Source organism: Solanum dulcamara, chromosome 9 (assembly GCF_947179165.1).
Source record: "Solanum dulcamara chromosome 9, daSolDulc1.2, whole genome shotgun sequence".
Classification (NCBI taxonomy): Eukaryota; Viridiplantae; Streptophyta; class Magnoliopsida; order Solanales; family Solanaceae; genus Solanum; species Solanum dulcamara.
The window spans coordinates 6,569,571-6,592,553 of NC_077245.1; the positions used below are offsets into that span (position 1 = coordinate 6,569,571).

Consider the following 22,983-nt stretch of genomic DNA (forward strand, 5'->3'; position numbering starts at 1 on the left):
AGTTGCTGCAAGCCAAATCTCACGAGGGCCTTAGCTCTTCATCCTCCTAGCTCCCTCCATACACAGCCACCACCACCACCACCACCCACACACACAAAAAAATGGTTAAAAGATAGATACTAAAAACCCAATGCAAGGAAAAGTTTGACAAATAACCTTCCAAAATAAAAACCAAGCCACATTTTACAAAATGATATATGACACACACGCACACATTAATACTAATAAAACCAAATACGATATATGGCACAACATTATAACAAAATGTAAATTCTAGCCATATCAAGACACTAATAATCCTCCATTGGCCACCCAACTACTGGCTAGCTATGGTATCAAAGCCACCCTTTATCCACCTACATCTATATTTGTGCTCCAATCATCTCCTTGAAACACATTTAGGAGTCGAACCCTCAATATCGTTCTCATCTCTCTTATAGCTAGTGATTACTTATTCTTGTGCTGCTCCACCATCATGCTCAAACACACCTTGGTGTCAAAAAACAATATTACTGGAACCCTACTGATTAAAAGAAATCTAGTGATTAGCCTTGGTAAGTCTGTCTCAACTGGTTACATGGGGAAATGAAATTTTGTTTGAATCTTTCAAATACACAGAGAACCTTATGAGAGAATAAAGACTCTAGAGAATTCAATACTCATACTGGATTCCAGTACTTCTCCAATTACAGGAGCTTACTCAAGGTCACTAACACGTAAAACAAAGCAACTTCAAAGCAGTTGTTTTGCTTCAATTAACTTGTCCACTTATTAAATGTTTCTTCCAAAACTCTATGAACTCCTAGAAGTGTTGCTTTAGCATGAGCCTCCTTAGGCAACTAATACCAGCAATTATGGAAAGTGAATATAAAACATCATCACGGAACATTTGATGGTCATATACCTTCAGAGCTATATCCAGGCATGCTTGACGATTAGGGGGGCGCCCCAAAATTAAACTCCAAACTGCACCAAGGCCCTGAGTTACACGGTCACCATCACGACCATCGTTCCCAAGATAATTTTCAGAGCATAAATCTACTAGCAGTCTCATCACAGATTCAGGTAGATATGGAACTTCACCGAGGAGCCTACTAAATGACTTGTCGTTGGCTGGTAAAGAATCCAGCAATGATTTTGCCTACAAGCAAAGAACTTACTCAAGGAACTTTGGGAATGATGTAGATAAGGATAATAAATGAATGTATTTACCGCACTGAGGAGGAATTTCTCATATAGAGCAGCAGCAGGTGGAATGTTTTCAACTGAATCCGATAGCATGAGATAGTGCAAATGATAAAGTACATGCATTGCAAGCTCATGTACCTGAGGGTCAAATCAACAAATAGTTAGCTTGCAACAGCAATTTCCACTAAAAGTTCATTTGCAGAAAGATATACAGCAGAATAAAAGCCATAAAAAGGATTTTGTGGTTAATAAACTGTATTAGTTCACACCCCATTGCTGGATATCTAAGTACAAAACATTTAGAAGATTACCCAAACTAAGAAACAGAACAATAAAGGGGGATCATGACAACAAAGCTTCTGAAGAAAGACGGCACCCATGAAGCTCCAGAACTGTGTACAAATTATGCACACTGTGTCTGCTTTTTATGATTTTTTGCAATGTGTAGATACTGAAAATAATGTGGTTGTTAGAAATAATTGAGTGACAGAGGTTTGAGCAACTACAGATGTTACAATGAGTTGACTTTCATTCGAAAGATGAAAAATTAGAGAGCTCTTTATCTTTGTTTTAATTCTATTTGCAGCAACTACTTGACGCTTTGGAGAGACTCACTCCAAGAAGATTTTTGGATGGCAGCAAAGGCATGTAAGTCATATAAACTGGCAGAATATACACTCCACTTAACTGAAATCATGATTCTATAACACTTCACCTCATAAACACCAAGCTTACCAACACAAAAGGAGAAAGTAATCATAGTTGATTGACTGCACCACTTGAACAATGACACTAGCGTAAGATACTCTGAGAGTAAGAGAGAAAGTAGATACCTTCTCGTGTTGGTTGCCTGAGAAAATATGCCTTTGGATCATCACAATTACATGAGCATCAGCATCAGCACCAATCTGCAGGGTCAAACAAAGCAATAGGTAAATAAATACTGAACTATCCCATTCACATGCTCGGACTAGTGTTTGCCAAAATATGAGAACAACAACATACCCACTGTGATCCCACAAGTGGGGTCTGGGGAGGGTGGGGGTAAGGTCCTGGGGTAAAGAGGTTGTTCCCAAGACTCTCGGCTACAGAAGAGTTTTTTTCCAAAACAGGTTTGAAAACTACTCTAGTAAAAAGCTATGATGAATATAGAAGAGAAGAAAAGTATTGACCTATTCATTATATACCAGCTTATAAACAGAATTAAGCACATAAAATCATAACATAAGATCAACAAAGGAGACATCAGTATTTACACTTCTAGTTATATAAATATGGTTAGCAATACCAGATTGCTTGATCAACATGATGAGATCACCTAATATCTTTCTGTCTTATGTCCTAGCGAAGCTCATTATTTCATTAGTACCTCGATCAGCATCCCTCCTTTTCATCCTAAATAACATCTTAACATTCTTTGCTAGATTTCCTCACTTCTCTTACTGTATCCCAAAAAAAATAACAACTTTCTCTTTTGGAATAATCTGCAACCATTGCAGTCAAGATGTTACTCCTAAAAATCAATGATGGCAGATCATCCCATAAGGAAATTTTGCACAACTGCAGAACCTATTAGCAGCTATATGAAGCAACTCACGCAGTCATGGTCAATTCAAACTTAAGACTTTAGGAAGGTCATCCAGAGAATTATGTAAGAGACTTATTCTGTCAAGAGGCAGAGGAAGTATTTCTCAAAGATCTCCATTGTTCCAGTTAATATCCCAACACTACTCAAACCATGCATCAGCTTAATTCCACTGAATCAAAAGTTCGTATTACCTAGATCTCTAAGTTGCATCTACCTAAATTACTTTTCACAATGACAAATATATTTGGAGGTTAAGTCTGACCATGTGTCTGTTATCTATGTCAATATATAATAATCATAATTCTACAAGCACATTACTAGAATCAGTATATCTAGGGGTAGCTCATTAACAATGAGTTAACTTATTCAATCCAAATATTCAGTACTGCATATGTACTTAGCACACCCAACTGCGTGTTGGACTCAGAACAATACAGGACTACGAACAGATAAGCATACAAACTGCTCAAAAAAAAAGAATAACCGGATACCAATTTCAGCTACTTATCATTGTACGATTAACCATTATCCCAACCAGTCTCAGTTCCAAAATAGGTGAAGTAATTTAGAAAAGAAATTATTTGGCCAGCAGATGATCTTCCTAGATCTTACCAAGCTTCTCCTGCTTAATTTGTTTGTCATCTATGACTTGGCATGCAAGAAAAGTCACTAGGAGTTGCTGAAACTCTAGAAATATCTGAAAGAATAGTTGGACCACAGGTAGGTCTCCTTCACAAGTGACCTTCAACACCAAACTAGAAAGGGAAGGACCAACCCACCAAGTTATATAGATTTCTTAGAAACAACTCAAATGTCTTCCAAAGAATGATTATTATATCAGACTTGAAGAAACAAGTAATGTTTCAAGGAGAGAGCGCTAGAATGATGAAGTGGTATACCAACAGAGGTATGACACAAATGAGAGTCTCAGTGAGGAAGTCTTCCAAGGGTGACGAAGTGGCAAACCGCTTTATTCAAGCATAGCTTGCTGCCCCTCAAAGAAGAATATTATATTAAACCAGTCGATACAGAATGGATAAATGAATATTATATTAAACCAGTCGATACATAATGGATAAATTATCACCAAGTTCTAAATTGTTCATGAACCAACATCTGGTAACTAAAGCAAACAAAAGTAGCCCCATGATAAAACCAAAAACAAATAGTTAAAAGTTTGAACCCACCTGGGCAACTAACCGAGAAAGTAATGCCATTCCTGTATGCTTATTGTCAGTCTCTTTTAATTTTTTGTATGAGTCAATTATCTGTTCAACAGCCAGTGTTCCTATATTTCTTTGCTGCTCATAAGTCAGCTCAATGAATGCTGGAATTGCAGGCAAGTCCTCACATGCCTCTTCAGGAGTTGCAGCAGTTGAAATAGGGGGAGAAAGTTGATCTGTTTCTAACAAAGGAGAGTAAATTTCATTTGTTACTCCAACTTCAGATGGAATTTCTGGAACCAATTCCGCTTCTACTTTGCCAGGAGATAATAGTGGAACATGTGTTGCAGCATCCAACTTGTGATCAGGAATAGCTTCATTCAGGTCTTCAACATGAACTTCCTCTTTGGGAGCTGACAGACCAACTATTGTTCCTGGTGAACTTTCAGCAATGATAGAGTCGGTTTCCATCTTAGGATACGCCATTGGCATACATTCAGAAGTTGACATCAAGGGTACTGCAATTTCAACATTAGATGAACTGGAAGAATTTATTTCAGATTGCAGCACTGCAGATTGCATAGCACTTGTGTTATGTTCTGCAACAAGTGGTGGTGATACTTCAACAGCCACAGCTGTACGCCTTGGGTCAAGGCGCCGTGGATCCTGTGAACCATCATGATGTAGTAAACAGTTTATTATTAGACTGTCACTAGTGAGAGAACATAAAGTACAAACAAAAGAGAATAAACTTAGGGCATGTTTGGAAAGCCACCCTGGTAATTGGATTTGATGTTATTGGTGTAATTACACTGTCTGACATATTTGGTTGGCCATGTAATTACTTGGTCAGCAGGTAATTGGATATAATTGGCAGGGGATAATCACACCACACAAATTCACAGGGGGAAAGCTGTGAATTGTTGGTAAATTGGTTACTTTTTAATCTCTTTCTTTTATTTCTTTCATTTTAATTTATTTTTTATTTTTACTGTTTTAAATTCTTTTTTATTGTTATTATTCTAATATTTTCTAAAAATATATTTTTTTATTTTATTATTATTTATATTTCATTTTCTTTACATTCTCAACCTTTACTTCATGCAATTCCATGCAATTTTTCATATTATCTATTTTTTTATATGTTTTTTTCATTAGCATAATTTTGTTAGTATTCTAATTTTTAAATTAAAGTAGATTGTTGAATAAGGTTATAGACTAATGTTTTCCTTTTCTTTTAAATCATATTTATATACATTATGTTGAAATTTGACATAAGAGTATTATATTAAATTTTTTGCTTTGAAATTAGAAGTTATGTTATATTTTCAGTTTCCTTTGTTTTAGGAGTATTGACTCGATACTTCATATTGCAAGCTATTTTTTTAGTTAGACTTGATAGATTATCTTTTTCAAATGTTTTAATAATTTTATAACATTATATTTCTAATATTAATGTTTTTGTCAAACATGCATTTCATGGTGTTCATAGTTTTTATGATTAATTTGATTAAAATATACTAATTTATAAAATATAAATCAATTTATTTTTATAATATTAGTTCAGAACATATTTTTATTAATTAATATATTTTCAACAGACAATATACATCTTAAATATTTAATTTAATATCATTTATAATGGCCCTTATTTGTCTAATATAAACTTTTAACTTTAAATAATTAACTTTATTTTTAAAATTTAATATAACCTTATGATTATATTTGTGCAACCAAACAGTACACTTTGTAATTACACTGTAATTACAAAGTGTCAAACAAACACGTCATCGTAATTACTAGGTTGTGTAATTACTAGGCTAGTAATTACTACCCTAGTAATTACACCAATTTCAATTACCAGATGGCTTTCCAAACAGACCTTTAAAATAATTTTGTTTGGCTCACCCTTCTAGGATCACGTTTTGAATCTAAAGGGAGACTTGCAGAAGTAAGCATTTCTGGAAATGAACTGCTTGTAGCAGTTGATAAAGAGATGGGTGTCTGGGATCCAGGAACCCAAGCCTGTTGGCCTAATGAGGAATCAATTGGTGCCATAATTTGGGATAGATTAGTAGAATCACTTGCCCGAGCTAATGAAAAGCTTCCAACCGTTGCAAAAGGAGGGGAATTTTCAGGTAAGTGCTTCATATTAGTTATGACTATATCAGCCAATAAATCAGGATGAAGCGTGGATATTAGCATTTCAAGAGGCTTGGCACCCCTTTCTCCTTCTGCTAGAAAAGCACCAATCATCTCAATTATTTTTGCAACCGTTAGGTCCACCCCATTGACATATTCTTTCCCTGAATCATTTCTCTCAACTGGAGCTGCGTGATTGTGATTATTCGGGCCATAATGAACCCTTTTTGTAGTTAAATCATAGTTATTAGATGGATCTTCATTATCTAATGGATTTGACCTCTTCTTGGCTGGATCACCTGAAATGGGCAAGTGATTTGATAACTGCTCATCCTGAAAAGAAAGTAGAAAGTTCTGAGAACAGCTTCTGAAAATATATATTTCACAACTTGAAGTCCTGATACTTTGGTCTTCAATAACAAATAAAACAGACTCTATTACTGAGTGACTTACCTTATTCAATCTAGAATCACGTGAAACTCGCTCATTATTTCTGATCATTTTATCGAGTTGCCGAAGAACTTGATCAGCAGCATCACCAGCACTCATTGCTCGCAACGATTTCAACAATCTTTCTCTTGACTAAATTCAAAAATACACACACTTGACTAGTTATCCAATTTTAATTAAAGATAATCAGAGACAAATATCTAGAGAGTTATTCAATTTTAATTAAAGATACTCAGAGACAAATCTCTAGAGTCCTAGAGTTAAAAGATATTGATCGAACTTATCATATAGTATAGAACACGAGATCTTTTGAATCTATACAACTTGCATTACTCTTAACAGAAAATCAGACCAGGTTTTAATGTAGTCCTCCTATTGCTTCTTTGAGCTTCAAGTAAATATGGCTCTTTCCAAGTATAAGAAAGTGAAAAAAACACCGTCAACTGAAGTTTTAAGGAAAACAAAACACCTTTGGATTTATAGTTATCTATTACAAGAATTAAGAATGACTATATGCAAGAGTACTCATCAACAACAACAACTACACCCAGTCTCAAACAATTTGGGAATCCTTATTTCTTCATTTAAGCCCATAAAATATCATCACCATACTAAATAGAATAAAAGTGAAAGATAACTTCAAAATATATATATATAAACAATGATGATAATAATAATAATAATAATAATAATGTTAGAAGTTCTCTAACAAGTCTAAAGCTTATCCTAAACTAGAAGTTTTCACATATATGGATTTTTTTCTTTCGTGTGTGTTCTATCCTTAACGAAGTATGAATTGAAATCCAACATTTAAAGGTCTTTCGAGACAACTTCCTTCCATATGTTTAGGTCTTCCCCGTCCCCTTTTAATCCCTTCACCAACCATAGTTTCACACCTACAGACTAGTGCATTTGTAGGTCAACGCAAAACATGCGCAAATCATCTCAAGCGACCTCCTCGCATTTTATCATCAACGTGTTACTTGCACCTTCCAGAGAAGGTAGTCATTTCTAATCTTAACTAATACGGTATGGTCGCACATGCATCTTAACATCCACATATCTGCAACACTCATCTTGTTGATATGTTGTACTTTAACAGCATTCACTACCATATAACATAGTCGATCTAACAGTTGTGCTATAGAACTTACCTTTCACTTGAATAGGCATCCTTCTATCACATAACATCACGGTAGCACTTCTCCATTTCAATCAAGTTTTAATCATATTAGTAGCATCTTCATCTATCATTCCATTCTCTTGAACAGTGAGTCTAGAAATCTAAATTGTTTGCATTTTGGCACCGAAATTCCATCTGGACTCATCTCAACTCTATCTTCTCATGCTCACTAAATCTGCAATGCATGTATCAAGTCTTCTAATTATCCTAAAATCCTAACTCTTTTTTTAATAAGGAACTTCCTAAAACACTTACTCTATGATGGGCTTCTCTATAGTTCAAGTTTTTCGTTGACACCCTCACTAGTTTCGTCAATTAACACAATATATTAGTGAATAGCATACGCCATTGGATCTCATTTTGTGTTATGTTGGCTAGTCGTCTATAACTAGGGTAACAAGTAGGGGCTCAATGCCGACCCTTGGTGTAAACCCACTGTTATAGGAAACTCCTCTGTATCACCTACTACTATTTTCACGCTACATACGACTCCTTCATACATATCCTTTATGGCATTTACATATTTAATATGCTTTCCTTTCTTCTCCATCAACCACCAAAGAACCTTATGTGTTACTCCATATCTTTAGATCAATAAACACCATGGGTAGATCTTTCTTATTTTCGCAATAGATTTCCATCAATCTTCTTAGCAAGAATATAACTTTGTTGTAGGTCTACCAGGCATATGCACGAGTACTTCATATCAGTAAATTATCATAAACTCTCAAATTGAACATTCTGATTGAAGTTGACACATTATTAGGATCTCGGTAGGTAGGGGTGGGCATCAGTTGGTTCGGTTCTATTTTTAAGATGATCGCAGTTTGGTTATTTGGTTTTTGATTTTTTATTAGGTAAACTGAAAACTGAACCAAAATTAATTCACTTTTTTTTTTTGGTTTTTCAAAGTTTGGCCAATTTTGGTCTGTCCTGTTGGGCTTTTTCTTTTACTGAAAATAGACCTTCAGATATAGAGTTTTTCCAAAGTACCATTAACTATGTAAATTTCAATCTTTGCACATCTCGTTTGGGTTACAAATACTCAATGAAATTCCCTCTTAAGCTTCAATTGGAGCTTGACATTTAATCTAACCAGAGAGCAAGCGGCAATACAAGTAAAGGTCATAGACAGCAAGAATATGGAACACAATGAATTCCACAAATTGAATTGGTTTCAGAGCAATGGTAGAACAACAAAAGTTTGTTGTTTAAATGGATTTGGAGATACGGAATGGAAGACAATAGCTTATGGAAGTAAGTGGTTGCAGCCAAACATGGTAAGTTGAGCCACTGGTGCACTAAGCAAAGCAGAACTCCATATGGAGTTGGGCCATTTTAACATATAAGCATGCTATGGGAGGAATTCTTAAAGAAGTCTCACTCAAGGTTGGGAATGGCCTGAGTAAAATTCTGGAAGGATAGAGGTAGCTAGGGAACTCCATTTTGAGAGAAACCCATCCATCACTTTTCCTGATCACATGTTATCCTGATTCTCAGTTGCACAGAATAGAGAAGGAAATCAGTGGAGTCCCCTCTTCTTCAGAAGAAACATGAATAACTGGGAACTTGAGAGACTTTTTGACTTATTGAGTAATCAGGAAGGCTTCAACTGATACATTTTTTTTAGATGAAGTAAGAATATAATTAACAAGAGCATTAACTAGCCCGTATACAAAATGTATACCAAAAAGTAGAAAATCTTTAAAAAATACATAAATTTCTGCGAAAGCCACCCCAATCATCTATACAAAATGTAACTTCATGGGTGCACCAAAAAGAAATCAGGGAAAAGAGGCTATTTCAGTGTACAACATCTTTCTCTATTACATCAAAAGCTCTCCTATACCTCTCTCTCCATATGGTCCACGTCAGTGCTAAAGGTGCCACTTCCCATGCCCTTCATCTTCTCCTCAGTTTTCTACAAACCCAGCCAAACATTGTTTATTTCCCAGTTCTCGGCATTAACCACTCACCAGCGCCCCCCCCCCCCCCCATAACGAAGATGCTACCCAGCAATGTAAGAGTAGGTGATCTACATCTTCCCCTGATTCTTTGCACATGAAGCACCAACTACCACAAACAATTTCTCTTCCTCATGTTCTCCGTTGTCAAGATCACCCCTAACCCCATCCCCCATCCCCACCCCCGTGGTAAACCATGTGAAGAAGCACACCTTTCTCGATACTCTAGGGATCCATATCGAGGTATGTGGGAAAACAATCTCCTCTCTCACCAAAAGCTTCACATAACATGACTTAACGAAAAAGACTCCATTTCCCCCCATTTCCCATTTCTAAATATCCAAACTAACCCATAGTAATTTTTTGTTGGTGGAGGAATTTACTAGATTGTTTCGTTAAGTTGATAAAGGAGGAACTTCCTAAATTGTTTCAAACCGTAAGATACTCAAAACCAAAATCATACCATATAGGGAAGGCAACTCATGGAACATCATACTTATGAGAAAAAGATTTTCTCCATTCCTTGAGATTTGTAAGGAGCTAATTTCCTTTTTGTACTTTGTGCATCCTCTTGATGGCCTATCAATGATATATTGACTTTACCCCTTTAAAAAAAAGGGAAAGGATCGTTGCTACAAAAATGGACTTTGACCATAATGTAACCCTAAAACCCATCTCACGAGGTATGTATTGTGCAAGAACGTATAAGAAGACTACAACACATTACCCCAACCAATTTGGGGATATTCTAACACTCTCCACATGTCCAATTTTGGACAATTGGAGAGTGGATAACATAAAAGGGGGGCCAACACTGGATAAACAAAGAAAAGAGATAGGTCTACCTCTAATACCAGGATAAGAAAATGGACCTTGAACCTACTAAACCCCAAAAGCCAGTTCATGATGTGAGGAAATTGTACAACACCCTATAACAAAACTACAGCTCATTCTCTCAATCAATGTGCAAGAAACATCTTTGTTTGATAACCAAAAAAAATAGTTGGAAAGGAAGTTGCAGCAGTGGACACCCTGAAAAGAGACAGAAATTGGAAGACGGAGAAATCCATAGATAAAGAACTATGAGGCTCTAACATGACATGTCAAGTATACCTCCAAAATGGCAGGATGTGTACACCTCAGGAATCCTAGAAAGGCAGTTCTCAGAGAATACTGAATGCTGGCAGCATGTCCACCCTTTGTCATCTCAAAGTTTGGATCAAAATCAAGCAACGCTGACAAAATGCGGTTATAATGGATAGGTCGCCTCCTTGCTATAACGGACAAACTGGAAACAATAGTAAGAGTTATCAGATCAAGTATAAAACAAGACAAATAAATAATACAAGTCGAAGATGAAATGATTAAATTATAAACACGAATTCAGGGGGGAGCAAATAGAAAAGAAAACAAAGAAACAAACTGACATTATGAAACAAGGTTACAACTTCACCTCAATAATCTACCACAGATGAACTACTATTCAAACATAGAGAACTACCAATCTATTTTAGCTGTCCCCCTTCTATCACAAAACTAACCAATGCACCACTGTAGTCTATCATAAGCGGACAGCAAGCAAAGTAGCTCATAAGTTACACAACAAAATTTACCAAGTTACCCAGCCTAAAGACATTTTTAAGTATTATCCCAACCCAGAAATAAGCACAGATAAGCCCTTTTACTAGTCTGGTGGCAGCAAATTAGCATTTTTTAAGGATAAAGTATCCTCAGACCAGCATACAAGTTCATTATTCAACTCTTTACCATCTTCAATTTTACGTTTGATAAAGTTTGATCTTAGAGAAAACAACTGGCTTCAACTGGCTTCTCTACTAGTCTACTCGATGTCAGCTGTTGCTGTATACTAGATTTGGATGGAGAAAAATTGCAGAAGATTACCAATCAAAAGAAATTGCAGAAAATTCCAATCAGAAGATATCAGTAATAATTCTAGTCAAGGAAGTCCTCGACGTCGTTAGAAGGCAGTATGGGAAGATGGAGGCATAGGCAAAAGAGAAATTGAGACACATCTATAGCTTGGAATTCAGTCAGCAGATTATTTGAATAGAAAGAATATCTTTTAGCTTGGGATGCACTTTCGTAAGCTGTACTCTATTATTTTTTATCCTTCTACCAGCGCACACATTTTTCTCAACCAAAAACAACCTGAGAGTTATCCATGTCCATATCTTCTTGAGACAAGTAAAACTCCATTAAAGAGGCGTTTTTACACAAGATGAAGTATGAATTACTGCTATCTGGCCAATTTGAAAGGATAACTACAACACCGTTTTGCTATTCGTGTAATTTACTATTTACGACACATTTCAGAACTTATGCATCAAAAGAAACAGCAAGTTAAAGCATGAACACATATTTGATATTATGAGGAAAGTTTAGCTGGATAATCGTTTACCTTATACCTTAAATGCCTAAGAAAAGAACCACATAGTAAGATGTTGAGTTGCGAGAGAAGATATTAAAGAAGAGAATAAGATCGTTATATTGCGCACATCATAAACAACAAAAAAACAGTGAAATCCCATAGGTGGAGAGTGTACACAAATCGGTAGGTGTACGCAGACCTTACCCCTATCCTACCTAGTAAGAAAAAAACATACAGATATTATTGCGCACATCATATGAGATAATAATGTGTCCATCATACTCTATTACAAAATCACGTCTTGGACACATTGCATACCATTACACATTAAAGAACCTTAATATGCATAACTCCACAACAAGTTTACATTATTCACTAGGAACATAAGCCCCTTCATCTTTTTAACAGATCTATACTCAATCACAACCACAGTATTTATCTATTCTTTTTACAAGCACACGCACAACATTTATTTATGACATATTACTGTACAGCAGCAGAAGACTTCAAAAACAAACCCATATAAGTATTTCACATTTTCAGCTGTTATACAGCAAGCTGGTCCCTCTATTAGAACAGAGTTGTGAGGTTCACCGAAAAATCTAGATCTGTTACAACAATAGTCGAGAAACATCCAGCGACCACTAACAATCCCAATTGAAGTTTGACTTCAAACCAGGCGTACCAGAACCAAACTTTGGCTCACTACTGCAAACGAAATCACAATATACACTGACCAGTGTTGGCATATAGACTAAATCATGTCACCATTTTCGCGGCCCTATTTGCAGGTGGAATCATTCAGTTATTGCATTGGTCACAAGATCCATGCAGGCATTCACTACAATCAGTTGTATGGAAACCAAACAACTCTATTATTGTAACAACTATTGTAGTATCAAACAATAATTTGAGATATGGAGAAAGATGAAGCTCAACTCTATAAGGATTTCAGCTAACTCTTCTGTTAAAAAATTGGGAACGAGAACTAAATGGCACGACCAACATTTTACTCGCTGAAGCAATTTGTACTTGAGAATGTACATCAATCTTTAGCTTGAAGAAATTCCACATGTTTTTGTTTAGGGTATACAAGCACTTTGTTTCTTGATGCAAGATATTTTTACAAGATTAGCACTAATTGCACTCTCTTAAACAAATTCCGAGCATGCAATTAACAAACACATATCCCCACCCAAGACAATCTGCTGCAAGAGAGAAAGCAGTCCATGAAGTGAAAGGTGTCAAAATACTAGGTTGATACTTGACAATGATTGTTCATTAAATTTTCTTCAAACATTAACTTCATTGAAAATTAGCAAATGAAGTAAAACAGGAAACTGGAAGTGCAATGTGTCTATATATAAGTTTAAAACTTTAATGCGTGTGTGTATAAAACTTTTAAGAGTTGTGTGTGTGTGTGTGTGTATACAGAGAGTTAATCAGCTGTTATGTCCATGGAAATACAATGTCCTCAGCAAAAGAAGATTATCAGCAGAAATCCTAAATCTTCAAGAACATCAAAACCAGGGCATTCTAAAATCACACTATGTAGTGAATTAGCTATGTCAACCAACTACAACCCACAAAAGCCATTTTCTTCATCCCCTGAACTCATGTCATCCTTTAAAACAAAGCAAGCATGAATTCTAAAGCTTGCTATGAACTTGAGTTTTAGAAATATCATGACTGTGAGTTACACCATCAGTAATTTGATCAGTCCAATCACCCAAAATAAATACATATGTGCATCAAAGAGTACACCATATCAACTATGTTACCTAGGAGAAGATGAGCCACAAGAACAATCCCAAAAGGTCAACAAAGGGACAGCTGGGTGATAGGGGCATAGGAGTAAGACCCCAAGATCACAGGATCCTAACCCAACTACAACACTCAGTGTAAGCCCATCAGCTTCAATCTAGGTGGGCAGGATTACCTAGCCACTAGACTTGTGAGCTGTAGCAAAAAGCTCGGAAGATCTATTTCAACCCTTCTACAGCTCGGAGGATCTATTTCAACACCACTAGCTTCGCATTAACTGACCGTACCTTATCCTATATTGATTACGACAACTAGGCTTATGTTTGTCTGGACACCTCCATCATAATTAAGAAAAGACGCATTCAAGTAAACACAGTGGTCAAGTGTTAAACGACATGTTTAAGCAACCTTTAGAATACCTGACACTTCTAAATGGCAAGTAGCCAGCAAAACCAGAACAAAAGATTAAAAACACAGAATAATCAATATACAACCATACGACATTTTTTTCAAATGTCTTCTGCATATTGCTAAGCGTCTCGAAGCACAATTATCTGGAACATTTTCCAGGCACAACTTAACAAGATCTTGTTCCATATTTCATACATCAAGTTTCACATGCCCAATCAACTAGCTCAAACTTCAATACATTTAGGACATGAATTTGAGCATCTTTTTTCATCTGAAACTATAATGAGGACAACTTCTTAGAATTGGTAGTGGTTGCCTTATCAAATAAGCGCAATAAGCTCGAGTTGATCATCCTCAATTTATTTTCTAATCTAATGTTTTGACACAATGGAAGCCATTAAGCTCATCATTTGAATGTGTTACATCAAGCTACTTGTTACATACATGGTGTCAAGGAGATGCTAAGACAATATTATGCCACCCTACTATCCAAACTAAATGGAAGTACGGTGTTTCATCTTCGAAAGAAGCTAAAACATTTCTGATTGGTAAGAGAAAAGGCTTTAAACAAGTTCAACATCACAATATGTCAAAATTTGTCATGCCAAAGAAAAAGAAGAGACCAGAACAGAATGTCCTGATGTTGACGAAATATGTGTTCATCCTGAAGGAAAGACTTGCCCTGCAAAACTTGGTTCACATTCCTCTACAGTTGATACCAACCAAGACATTGAAGCAAGATAACGAAGTGCTCATAAAAAGCAGGGAAATTTCCTACAGAACATAACAATCTAAATGCAGCATTCCCCAGAGTATTGGATTTCTCATTCAAAAACTAGATTAGCTTCTTATCTTTTTCTGATTTCAAAATCCATTAAGTAGATTAATGAACATTTTGCTAATTTACCTTTGATAATGATGTAGTTTTGTTTGAAACAATGCAAAGAGACAATACATATTTGCTAGATATGCTAATGCTACAGCAGCTCCACTATATACATATCACTTGGTAATACACAATCCACGCTTGGGAGGAATTTAAATATTTGACAAGATGAAGAAGTGATCATACCACGGAAATTTTAGTGGCACCATACAAACATGAAAAACTATTCCTCGGGGGATTTTTTATGTAGGAAAATTTTGCAGATTCACAAATGCCTATAGAGTAGGACGCTAAGTACAGTATCACCAATTTCTAAGTTCAAAATAAATGTGAAACACAGCATGTCATACAGTAAATTTGACAATGTAACTGCAGCAAAAGGAAAAAAACAGAAGTAAGAACAGAAGGTTTATCCAGGGGGAAAACCCTGTTGAAAATTAGATTATCTGGATATAAGAAGTGTGTCAATGTTACAAAAAAAAAAAAGGCAATACATTATCAACCAATACTTGAAGTGTCAGACACTACAAGGTAATGATACCGTATGTACAATTTAAGAGATTAAAAATTTGCTAAACTTTAATGTTGTCTCCGAAAATGTACAATGCTTGGTTAATAGCTTGTCCAAACAGTTCTTATCCCAAATGACGTGACCAATTTATCCACCGCTTAATCTGCCTACCATCTGTCAATCTTGTGGAAATCAGCTAACTTTTACATCTGTTATCTGAACCATCAGTTCAGCATTCCAAGCGAAATGCCATTTTAACTCCACGTTAAAAAGCTGGGCTCATGCTGCAATAACAGCAAAAATAAGCAGTTGAACTTGAACTACAGCCATTACCAAGCATCTGTCAACTCTCCTTAAATTCAAAATAACAAATCAAACAGCAATCACTGCCAAAATTTTGGAGTCAGAAGTCTTATTTAGCTGGGGAAACATGGGATTTACTGAGAGGTTATGACAAAGGATCATCAGATTAAATTTTTCTGGCAACGTAACTAAAACTTTTGGCAGAGGTCACTGTCATAGTTGCCAGTTACTGTCAGGAAAAAAGAACAAGACTTCACCTGCTACCATAATAATCCCAAGAACATATATAAACTTATTGTCACATAATAGTCACTTAAGAAATAAGTTTGTATGTCTTGTTGATGAAAGCAACCAGTAACACTTCTCAAACAATTATAGTAGGAAAATATCAACACACCAATAACTCATGTACAAGGTTGTTGTTAGTCGAACATAAACAATGACTAGAACCCCACAACACGATCTCGCTTAGAAAAACTATGAAATTAAAGAAAGAAAATTCAATTAAATATATTTTGTTAAAAGGATAATCATGACTTTTAAGTTTTTTCTTTTGATTAACTTTAATTTACCTTATTTTGTATAAATAATTTTTTTAACTCAATTTCAAATTTAATAACAATTCATCGTTTATTAAAAGAGTTTCTTCGAGTTAGTACATAGAAAGAGAGTTATGTAGAAACAAAACGATCAATATAATAAGAAGAAGAATAGAAAAAAATACAAAGAATGTGCCTAATAAATTCAAACAAAGACAATTGAGGGGAAAAAAATAGCATACTGGGAAAAATAATGAAAAACAAAAAGAATAAAGCTTCACATTGAACCCAAAAACATGGAGGCTTTCTCAATGGGTAGGGGCTTCTGAGCCCAAAACATGAGCCCATCTCGGCCTTTCCAAACCAAAAAGAGGTGGAAAATTCTGCACTGCAGTGGGAATCGAACTCGGAGCATTTTGACAATCAATGCACCCCTTAGCCACTGAGCTGATTCTCTTTAGTGTTAAGGGCGTTCATTATAATATAAACTCATAAAAATTAGAATTTGACCTTGAATATACCGTGTAATTTTTCGACCAAGGGAATTGGGTGAACACCCTGAGCTCCACGTAGCTCCGCCCCTGACTTCAAGTATCATGAAATCAGAATGGCAGACATGTTTTTTGTTTATTTCCGCTAATGTATTTTAGATCTATGTGTTGCTTCCATAAAAAAAAAATCTCTTTTGATTTGCTTCCATTACCGTAACAACTTTTAAGTTTGGATGATAATGAGGAATACAAGAAAAGTTATACTACAGTTGCACAATCACAGATGGAACACAAATGTGTTTGCACCGAGCTCAAAACATGACTATTGCTTACCACCCTGAAGTACAACATATTTCACACATTTTGACACCCAAAAATAGGGAGGAGAGAGAAGTTGAGGAAGGATACTTATTTGCTAATAATGATGTTAATAAATAACATAAAGATAATCTTTCCTAGGTAGAAAGATAAAAACTCAATTGTCTTCATAACATATGCCTTATTCTTAAACAGTCTATTCTTTCAAAGCAACTTCATGATAAATCAAATATCATTTACAGCAACTTTCTGTAAAAATCTATCTACTCAAGAAATGTTAAACAAAAAAACATAAAGGAACAGATCTTTAAAAATTAATATTAGTGGTATTGCAATTTTCACTGAGGAGTCATATTCTGCCAAACAATTTATTAATATATCCTAGAAGAGCATATCATATTGCAGGAATATCCTTGATCAAAAAAGAAACTGCAGAAAGTACTAATCTAACCCAAGTAACCGTGTGTCTGTGCCCCAAACACCTTAGGGACACTATGGCAGAAAATCAACATAGAGACTCAAAAACCTCCACATAGATAACTTCAACATGAGAAGTGTGCTCACAAGGCAGATCTTATTCATATATGCGCCCCTATAATTCTACAGAAAAATAACGTGGCATATGTATGATGTAAAGGAATTAAAAGCTCCCCTGGATGTTTCCAAGGTGATCAGCATAATCACAAATAATAGGCACCAACTCTACCCTAACTAGGAGCTTGTCAGTCGATCTTTCCATAGAGTAGACAGCCCTCGATCTGATAATGCGACTCATGCAATTACCTAACCTTGTACCGACACTAATTTCGTCAAGCCTATTTTCTCAAGTAAGACTCCTCTCCTACAGAAAAGGACGAATCATGCGCAAAAAAGGTTCAACTAGCTAAAGCCTAGATGAATTTAGAATCATCCCTGGAGATCAAAAATAGCACTTACCCATATTAATAATATACATGTTTTTCTGTAAAACTTATAAAAGCTCACCTATTAATGATGGATATGGTTAGTAAACCAGGGAGAGAGCTAGCTGAGTGCAACAAATCCAATAGAGTACCAACAGTATTTTTTGCATCTGATGTAAGTGACGCTGGATCAAGAACAGGGTGATGACCAACTACCCATGAAACATTAAAAGTCCATCCATGTTTAGCTGCAGGTATTTAAAAAAAGTATTTAAAAAAAAAAGATAAATCCAAAGCACAAACAAAAATCAGACTCAGCAGACAGAAAAAAAGGAAAGCAAATTGATGAATATAAAATTCTCATAGTGATACTTTTCTGATAAGTTACTAAAATATAATAGTGTGAATCATGAAAAATCTCCTGTAGTCCGAATCTTCCCATCCTTGAAGTCCCGTAAAAAATTACCTTGTGCTCCAGATTTTTCTGAATCAATCGATGTGAAAAGTAGAATATATGTTTCAAGGAACTTCAACACCAGCAATTTCGTACCAATAGGGCCTGCCTGTAAAAGCATATCCAAGAAAAGCATGTCATTTGTATATGTCGAACAATTAGCAAAGAGACACCCCTAAAACATATCAGCAAGGCCTAAAAATGGATTACTTTTTCTTCTATTTCCTTTGCTATACCCTCCAGTGAACCAGATATTGACAGCGTACAAGACAAGAAATAGAAGTCTAGATTAGGAGAACATATGGATACAGATTTCACAAAGACATATCCTTTTTACCAAAATGTAGTACGTCCAAAACTGGCTACTAAATGATATTTAAAATACTCTGTCCCTAAAGAGAGGGAGAGTGTGACACGTGTGTGACTAGTCATTTCATACATATTAACAAGTCATTGTTTTGTCCCCAAGCTTCATAAAGATGAAATAAACCAGACAGTTAAGCTAACCAACAGGACATTGTCTTGCTTACTCTTCTTCTTTAAATAGACGACTCCTCCTGCAGTAGCCTAGTAAGTAGTCACATACAGTAAAGAAAATGTTATCTCCCGCTCCACCCCAAACCAGCATAAATATAAATAAATAGAAATCAAGGCATCTAGAAAAGGAATTATCCTCTCACCAGAATAGACATATCTGACGGACGAAAATTCTTGCATAATGTTTGGAAAACATTCACAAAATATTATTTTACTTTTTTATAAGTTCATGGCATATCATGATCGTCTTTTATAACGTACAAAATATTATGATCTATTTATGTCCAATATGAAGTTTTGTGGAACCACTAACAAGGCAAAACTGAAACAGTTTATCAAGGAAGAAGAAAAGGGCAAGTTTCAGAACAAACAATTTCCACATTGCTGAGAGGATGGGTTCAAAAAAATGATCTGTCCCAGGACCCAGTGACAGCCGAATTGATTGCCATAGTTAAGTTCACTAGCCAACAAGTATCCACTACACGAGAAGAACAAGATACCTCAAAAATAAAGCCAAAGACAGCATCCTTGAATTTGACCATCCATGTCCAGAGCTCTTCAAGCCACCTTTCAACTATACCATGCTGGTGAAACTATAATTTATAAATGAAGGATTTAGATCTTCAAACATATTAGGGAAGAAGATAAATGTTGTGAAAGAAGGATAAATTAGACATGTTATAGATGGTATGTCAGAAAGTGCACAGGGACAGGGAGGATAAAACTTAAAGAATCAACACTAGTGATTCAATGCATCTTGACACATAAAGAAAAATTAAGAAAACTGGTTTACTCAGATTGAACTGCTCGTGCCAAGTTTCCAGCTTTTGTATCAGTATAAGAAAAATCATTGGTCAGTCATCCACACCATACAATATCACTAGCATATGTATAGAATATGTCAACCACCATTACCCATCTTGCCAAGACCTGTGCATAGCGGTCCAATGGGTTTATGCAGTCCCTGTCGGGCTCAACCCTATGCTATTGCTACCACATTATGCTCGCAAGTATTATTTTGAACTTCTTTGGGATATTAATTCCAAGTTCCGAATTACTCATCCTGATCCAAAAAAAGAAAATCTGAACTACTCGAAGTGAACATGTTTGTATTCTCCTCTAGCAACCACCAATAGCCCACATGGACGTCAGAATTCAGACCACTCATGTGTCCCTTGGAACTCCTTCCACAAAGAAATGACAGCGGAGAAACAGTCATCTCATCCAATGGGTATCATCGGTGTCTTAGCGTGGCATTAAACAAAATACAGCTGGTAACCCCCATAAACATCCAAAATATTTCTATCTTACCCTTCTTTTCAGTATAGGTAATAATATAAACATAGTTCAAACACATAGCCTAATACCAATAATGACATAGGTGCTATGGAATAAAATCTTAAAGTACCAAAAACAGGACCTTGATCTACATTAAGATTTGATGGAACCTGTCATACTAGGTTATTGAAATAATAAACTGGTAAAGACATTCAAAATGAGAGATGGAGCTACCATCAACTGAGGCTCCAGCAAAAGCCAAAGCCATTAAGTTCATTGAACCACATAAATGTACAAACTCAAGTTCATTGGAGACTGAAAATTTGGACTTCTACAGAAAATCAATCATGCAATTATGGCCTTATATTAATAACAAGTCTAGAACTGTAAACATAACATCATAGAAAAATGAAGTGGCCTAGTGCGCAAGACTCGCACCAAAGAGACCGAACTTTTTTTGGAATAAGAGACCACAGATCTCCTCAAAAGAATCACAACCACGATTATAGTGGAACAAGCCAATGTTGCGCGAGGGCTCAGTCAACAAGCTACAGAAAATACAAAATCATGAACAAGCGTGTGACCTGAGATGATAATTCCTCCAATATGCCACAAAAGATTTTCATGCCAGATACAATTGATTGCTTTGCCACCATTGAATTCATATCTTTTAAGCATGCAAATAATACGGGCATTAAAACCAACAAATGTTCCTTTGCTTTCAGCCCAACCGCCTCTATAACCCTGACATACGTACAGAATAAAGTTAGAATGATGAACATAATATGGAAAAGAAACAATTGTACGTAAAATCAGAATACCAAAATCATGCAAGCAAGTCCTTTTACAACCATCTTCTGGCATAACTTATTAACTACTGATTGCAACAGCAAGTACTCCTCTTTTCATTTTTCCTTCGGTATGCTGGACTCCCAACCTCTTGGTTAGAAGTAGATGGCTCTAACCGCAAGAGCAACCCTCTCATGTCGAGGAAATAATCAAATTTTTAGCAGGACCTACCTTTTATATGTGGAAAAGAAGGCATCAAGCTGCAATTTTCAATCCTTGTCTATCACAAAAGAGAATCACAAAATGCAACACCTTCCAGACAGATATTTAGTCCTATATACAAATAAGCTTCTACTAGAAATATAAAGAACCAATTCAATCACAAATAAAGTGCAACACTTGATTTCCTTAGCTGGAAATTAACCCAATTGTGATTCAGGCACCCACTGTTCCAACAATCATATCACCAAGAATGACACTAATATTTCGATAAAAAGGTTCAATTGAACTTACTCAATGAGGCATTTGCGTAAGAGACTTTCAGGCGAAGACTGAAGGTCAATTAAATAAGGGAGAAGCTCAGCAACTTGGGATGGCTCTGCCGATAACAATATTTCTTTCAGTTGCTTCAGCGAAGATAGCTTTACTGACAAATCACCGTGGTTATTAGCGGCCGCGAGTAGCGGTAGGGCTTGCTCCCGAATTGGTCCAGCCATGTTAAGGGCTCTTGACAAAAACAATGTGTAGCTAGGGTTTACTTATACTTAGGGTTTTCAATGATGCCGAAGAAAAAGACCGTAACTTCGCCGTCCTCCGCCGCCGCCGTGTTAGAGTTCCGCCGAGCCGGACAGAAGGATAGCTATCTTATAAATAGAGATTTGAAAATATTTTTTTGGATTGAACCATTTTCGTATGAGCAGGGAAGGATATTCAGTTGGGGATTTTGAATTGTGTCGAGGAAAATTGGGGGGCTTGAATCGGTTTTGGGGCAGAGTTCATATAACTGGCCACACGGCCCATAAAATATGACAGCTTGCAGCCGTATCCACTTTTAGAACCATTGTTTAAAATATAATCAGTTTTGGCAGAATATTATAAAAAAATAAGAACTTAAAAAGTTATGAGAGTTATTCGAATGCTAAATATCAATTACCATGTTGAAGGATAATTTTGATAGACATCAATGACATTGGTGATGGAATGAAGAAGTTCAATGTAAAGTAAAAGCAAAGGTCATATATGCTGAGTGGTGGACTGAACGGACGAGAATGAGAAGCGAATAAATAAAAAAAAATTATAAGACAGATGACAGAAGCTAAGTCACCGGTTACAGCAGCTAAAATGATAGCTTTCGAAAAAATGTATATTGAACTAGGAGACAAAGGAAAAGATATAAAATGGCAACTTTCGAAAGAATATATATTGAACTAGGAGACAAAGGAGAAGATAATAAATTGTACAAAATTGTAAAGGCGCGAAAAAGAAGGCTTGGGACTTAAATAGGGTGAAATGCATCTTTAATAATGAGGTTGTCGATTTGATTCACCAAAGAAATAAAAAGATAAAATCCTCTTGATTTTGTGGGTGGGGAGGGGGTATTAAAAAAAACGAAACATAGTGAAACATATTTTTAACTTTAGAATAATATATCTAATATTCTTTTACTATATCTGAATTTCAGGCACAAAGTTCATATAAATAATCATATAGCAAAGAAAGAATTTGCCTCAAGT

General features: G+C 35.8%; 1 protein-coding gene across 2 annotated transcripts in view; it reads right to left on the bottom strand.

Moving 5' to 3' along the window:
• The window catches only part of LOC129904233 (uncharacterized), a 35,544-nt gene extending 13,263 nt beyond the window's left edge, over nucleotides 1–22,281 (bottom strand). For both annotated transcript variants that reach the window (XM_055979774.1, XM_055979773.1), the window contains exons 1-12: nucleotides 21,764–22,281; nucleotides 21,046–21,205; nucleotides 19,684–19,776; nucleotides 18,659–18,755; nucleotides 18,275–18,440; nucleotides 10,792–10,966; nucleotides 6,535–6,663; nucleotides 5,848–6,414; nucleotides 3,964–4,605; nucleotides 2,022–2,096; nucleotides 1,213–1,326; nucleotides 905–1,141 (exon numbers count right to left, since the gene is read on the bottom strand). In XM_055979774.1, coding sequence (XP_055835749.1) covers nucleotides 905–1,141; nucleotides 1,213–1,326; nucleotides 2,022–2,096; nucleotides 3,964–4,605; nucleotides 5,848–6,414; nucleotides 6,535–6,663; nucleotides 10,792–10,966; nucleotides 18,275–18,440; nucleotides 18,659–18,755; nucleotides 19,684–19,776; nucleotides 21,046–21,205; nucleotides 21,764–21,966 — 2,658 coding nt within the window. In that variant the 5' untranslated portion in view covers nucleotides 21,967–22,281. The remainder of the gene's footprint in view (nucleotides 1–904; nucleotides 1,142–1,212; nucleotides 1,327–2,021; nucleotides 2,097–3,963; nucleotides 4,606–5,847; nucleotides 6,415–6,534; nucleotides 6,664–10,791; nucleotides 10,967–18,274; nucleotides 18,441–18,658; nucleotides 18,756–19,683; nucleotides 19,777–21,045; nucleotides 21,206–21,763) is intronic.
• Nucleotides 22,282–22,983: the final 702 nt, after the last annotated feature.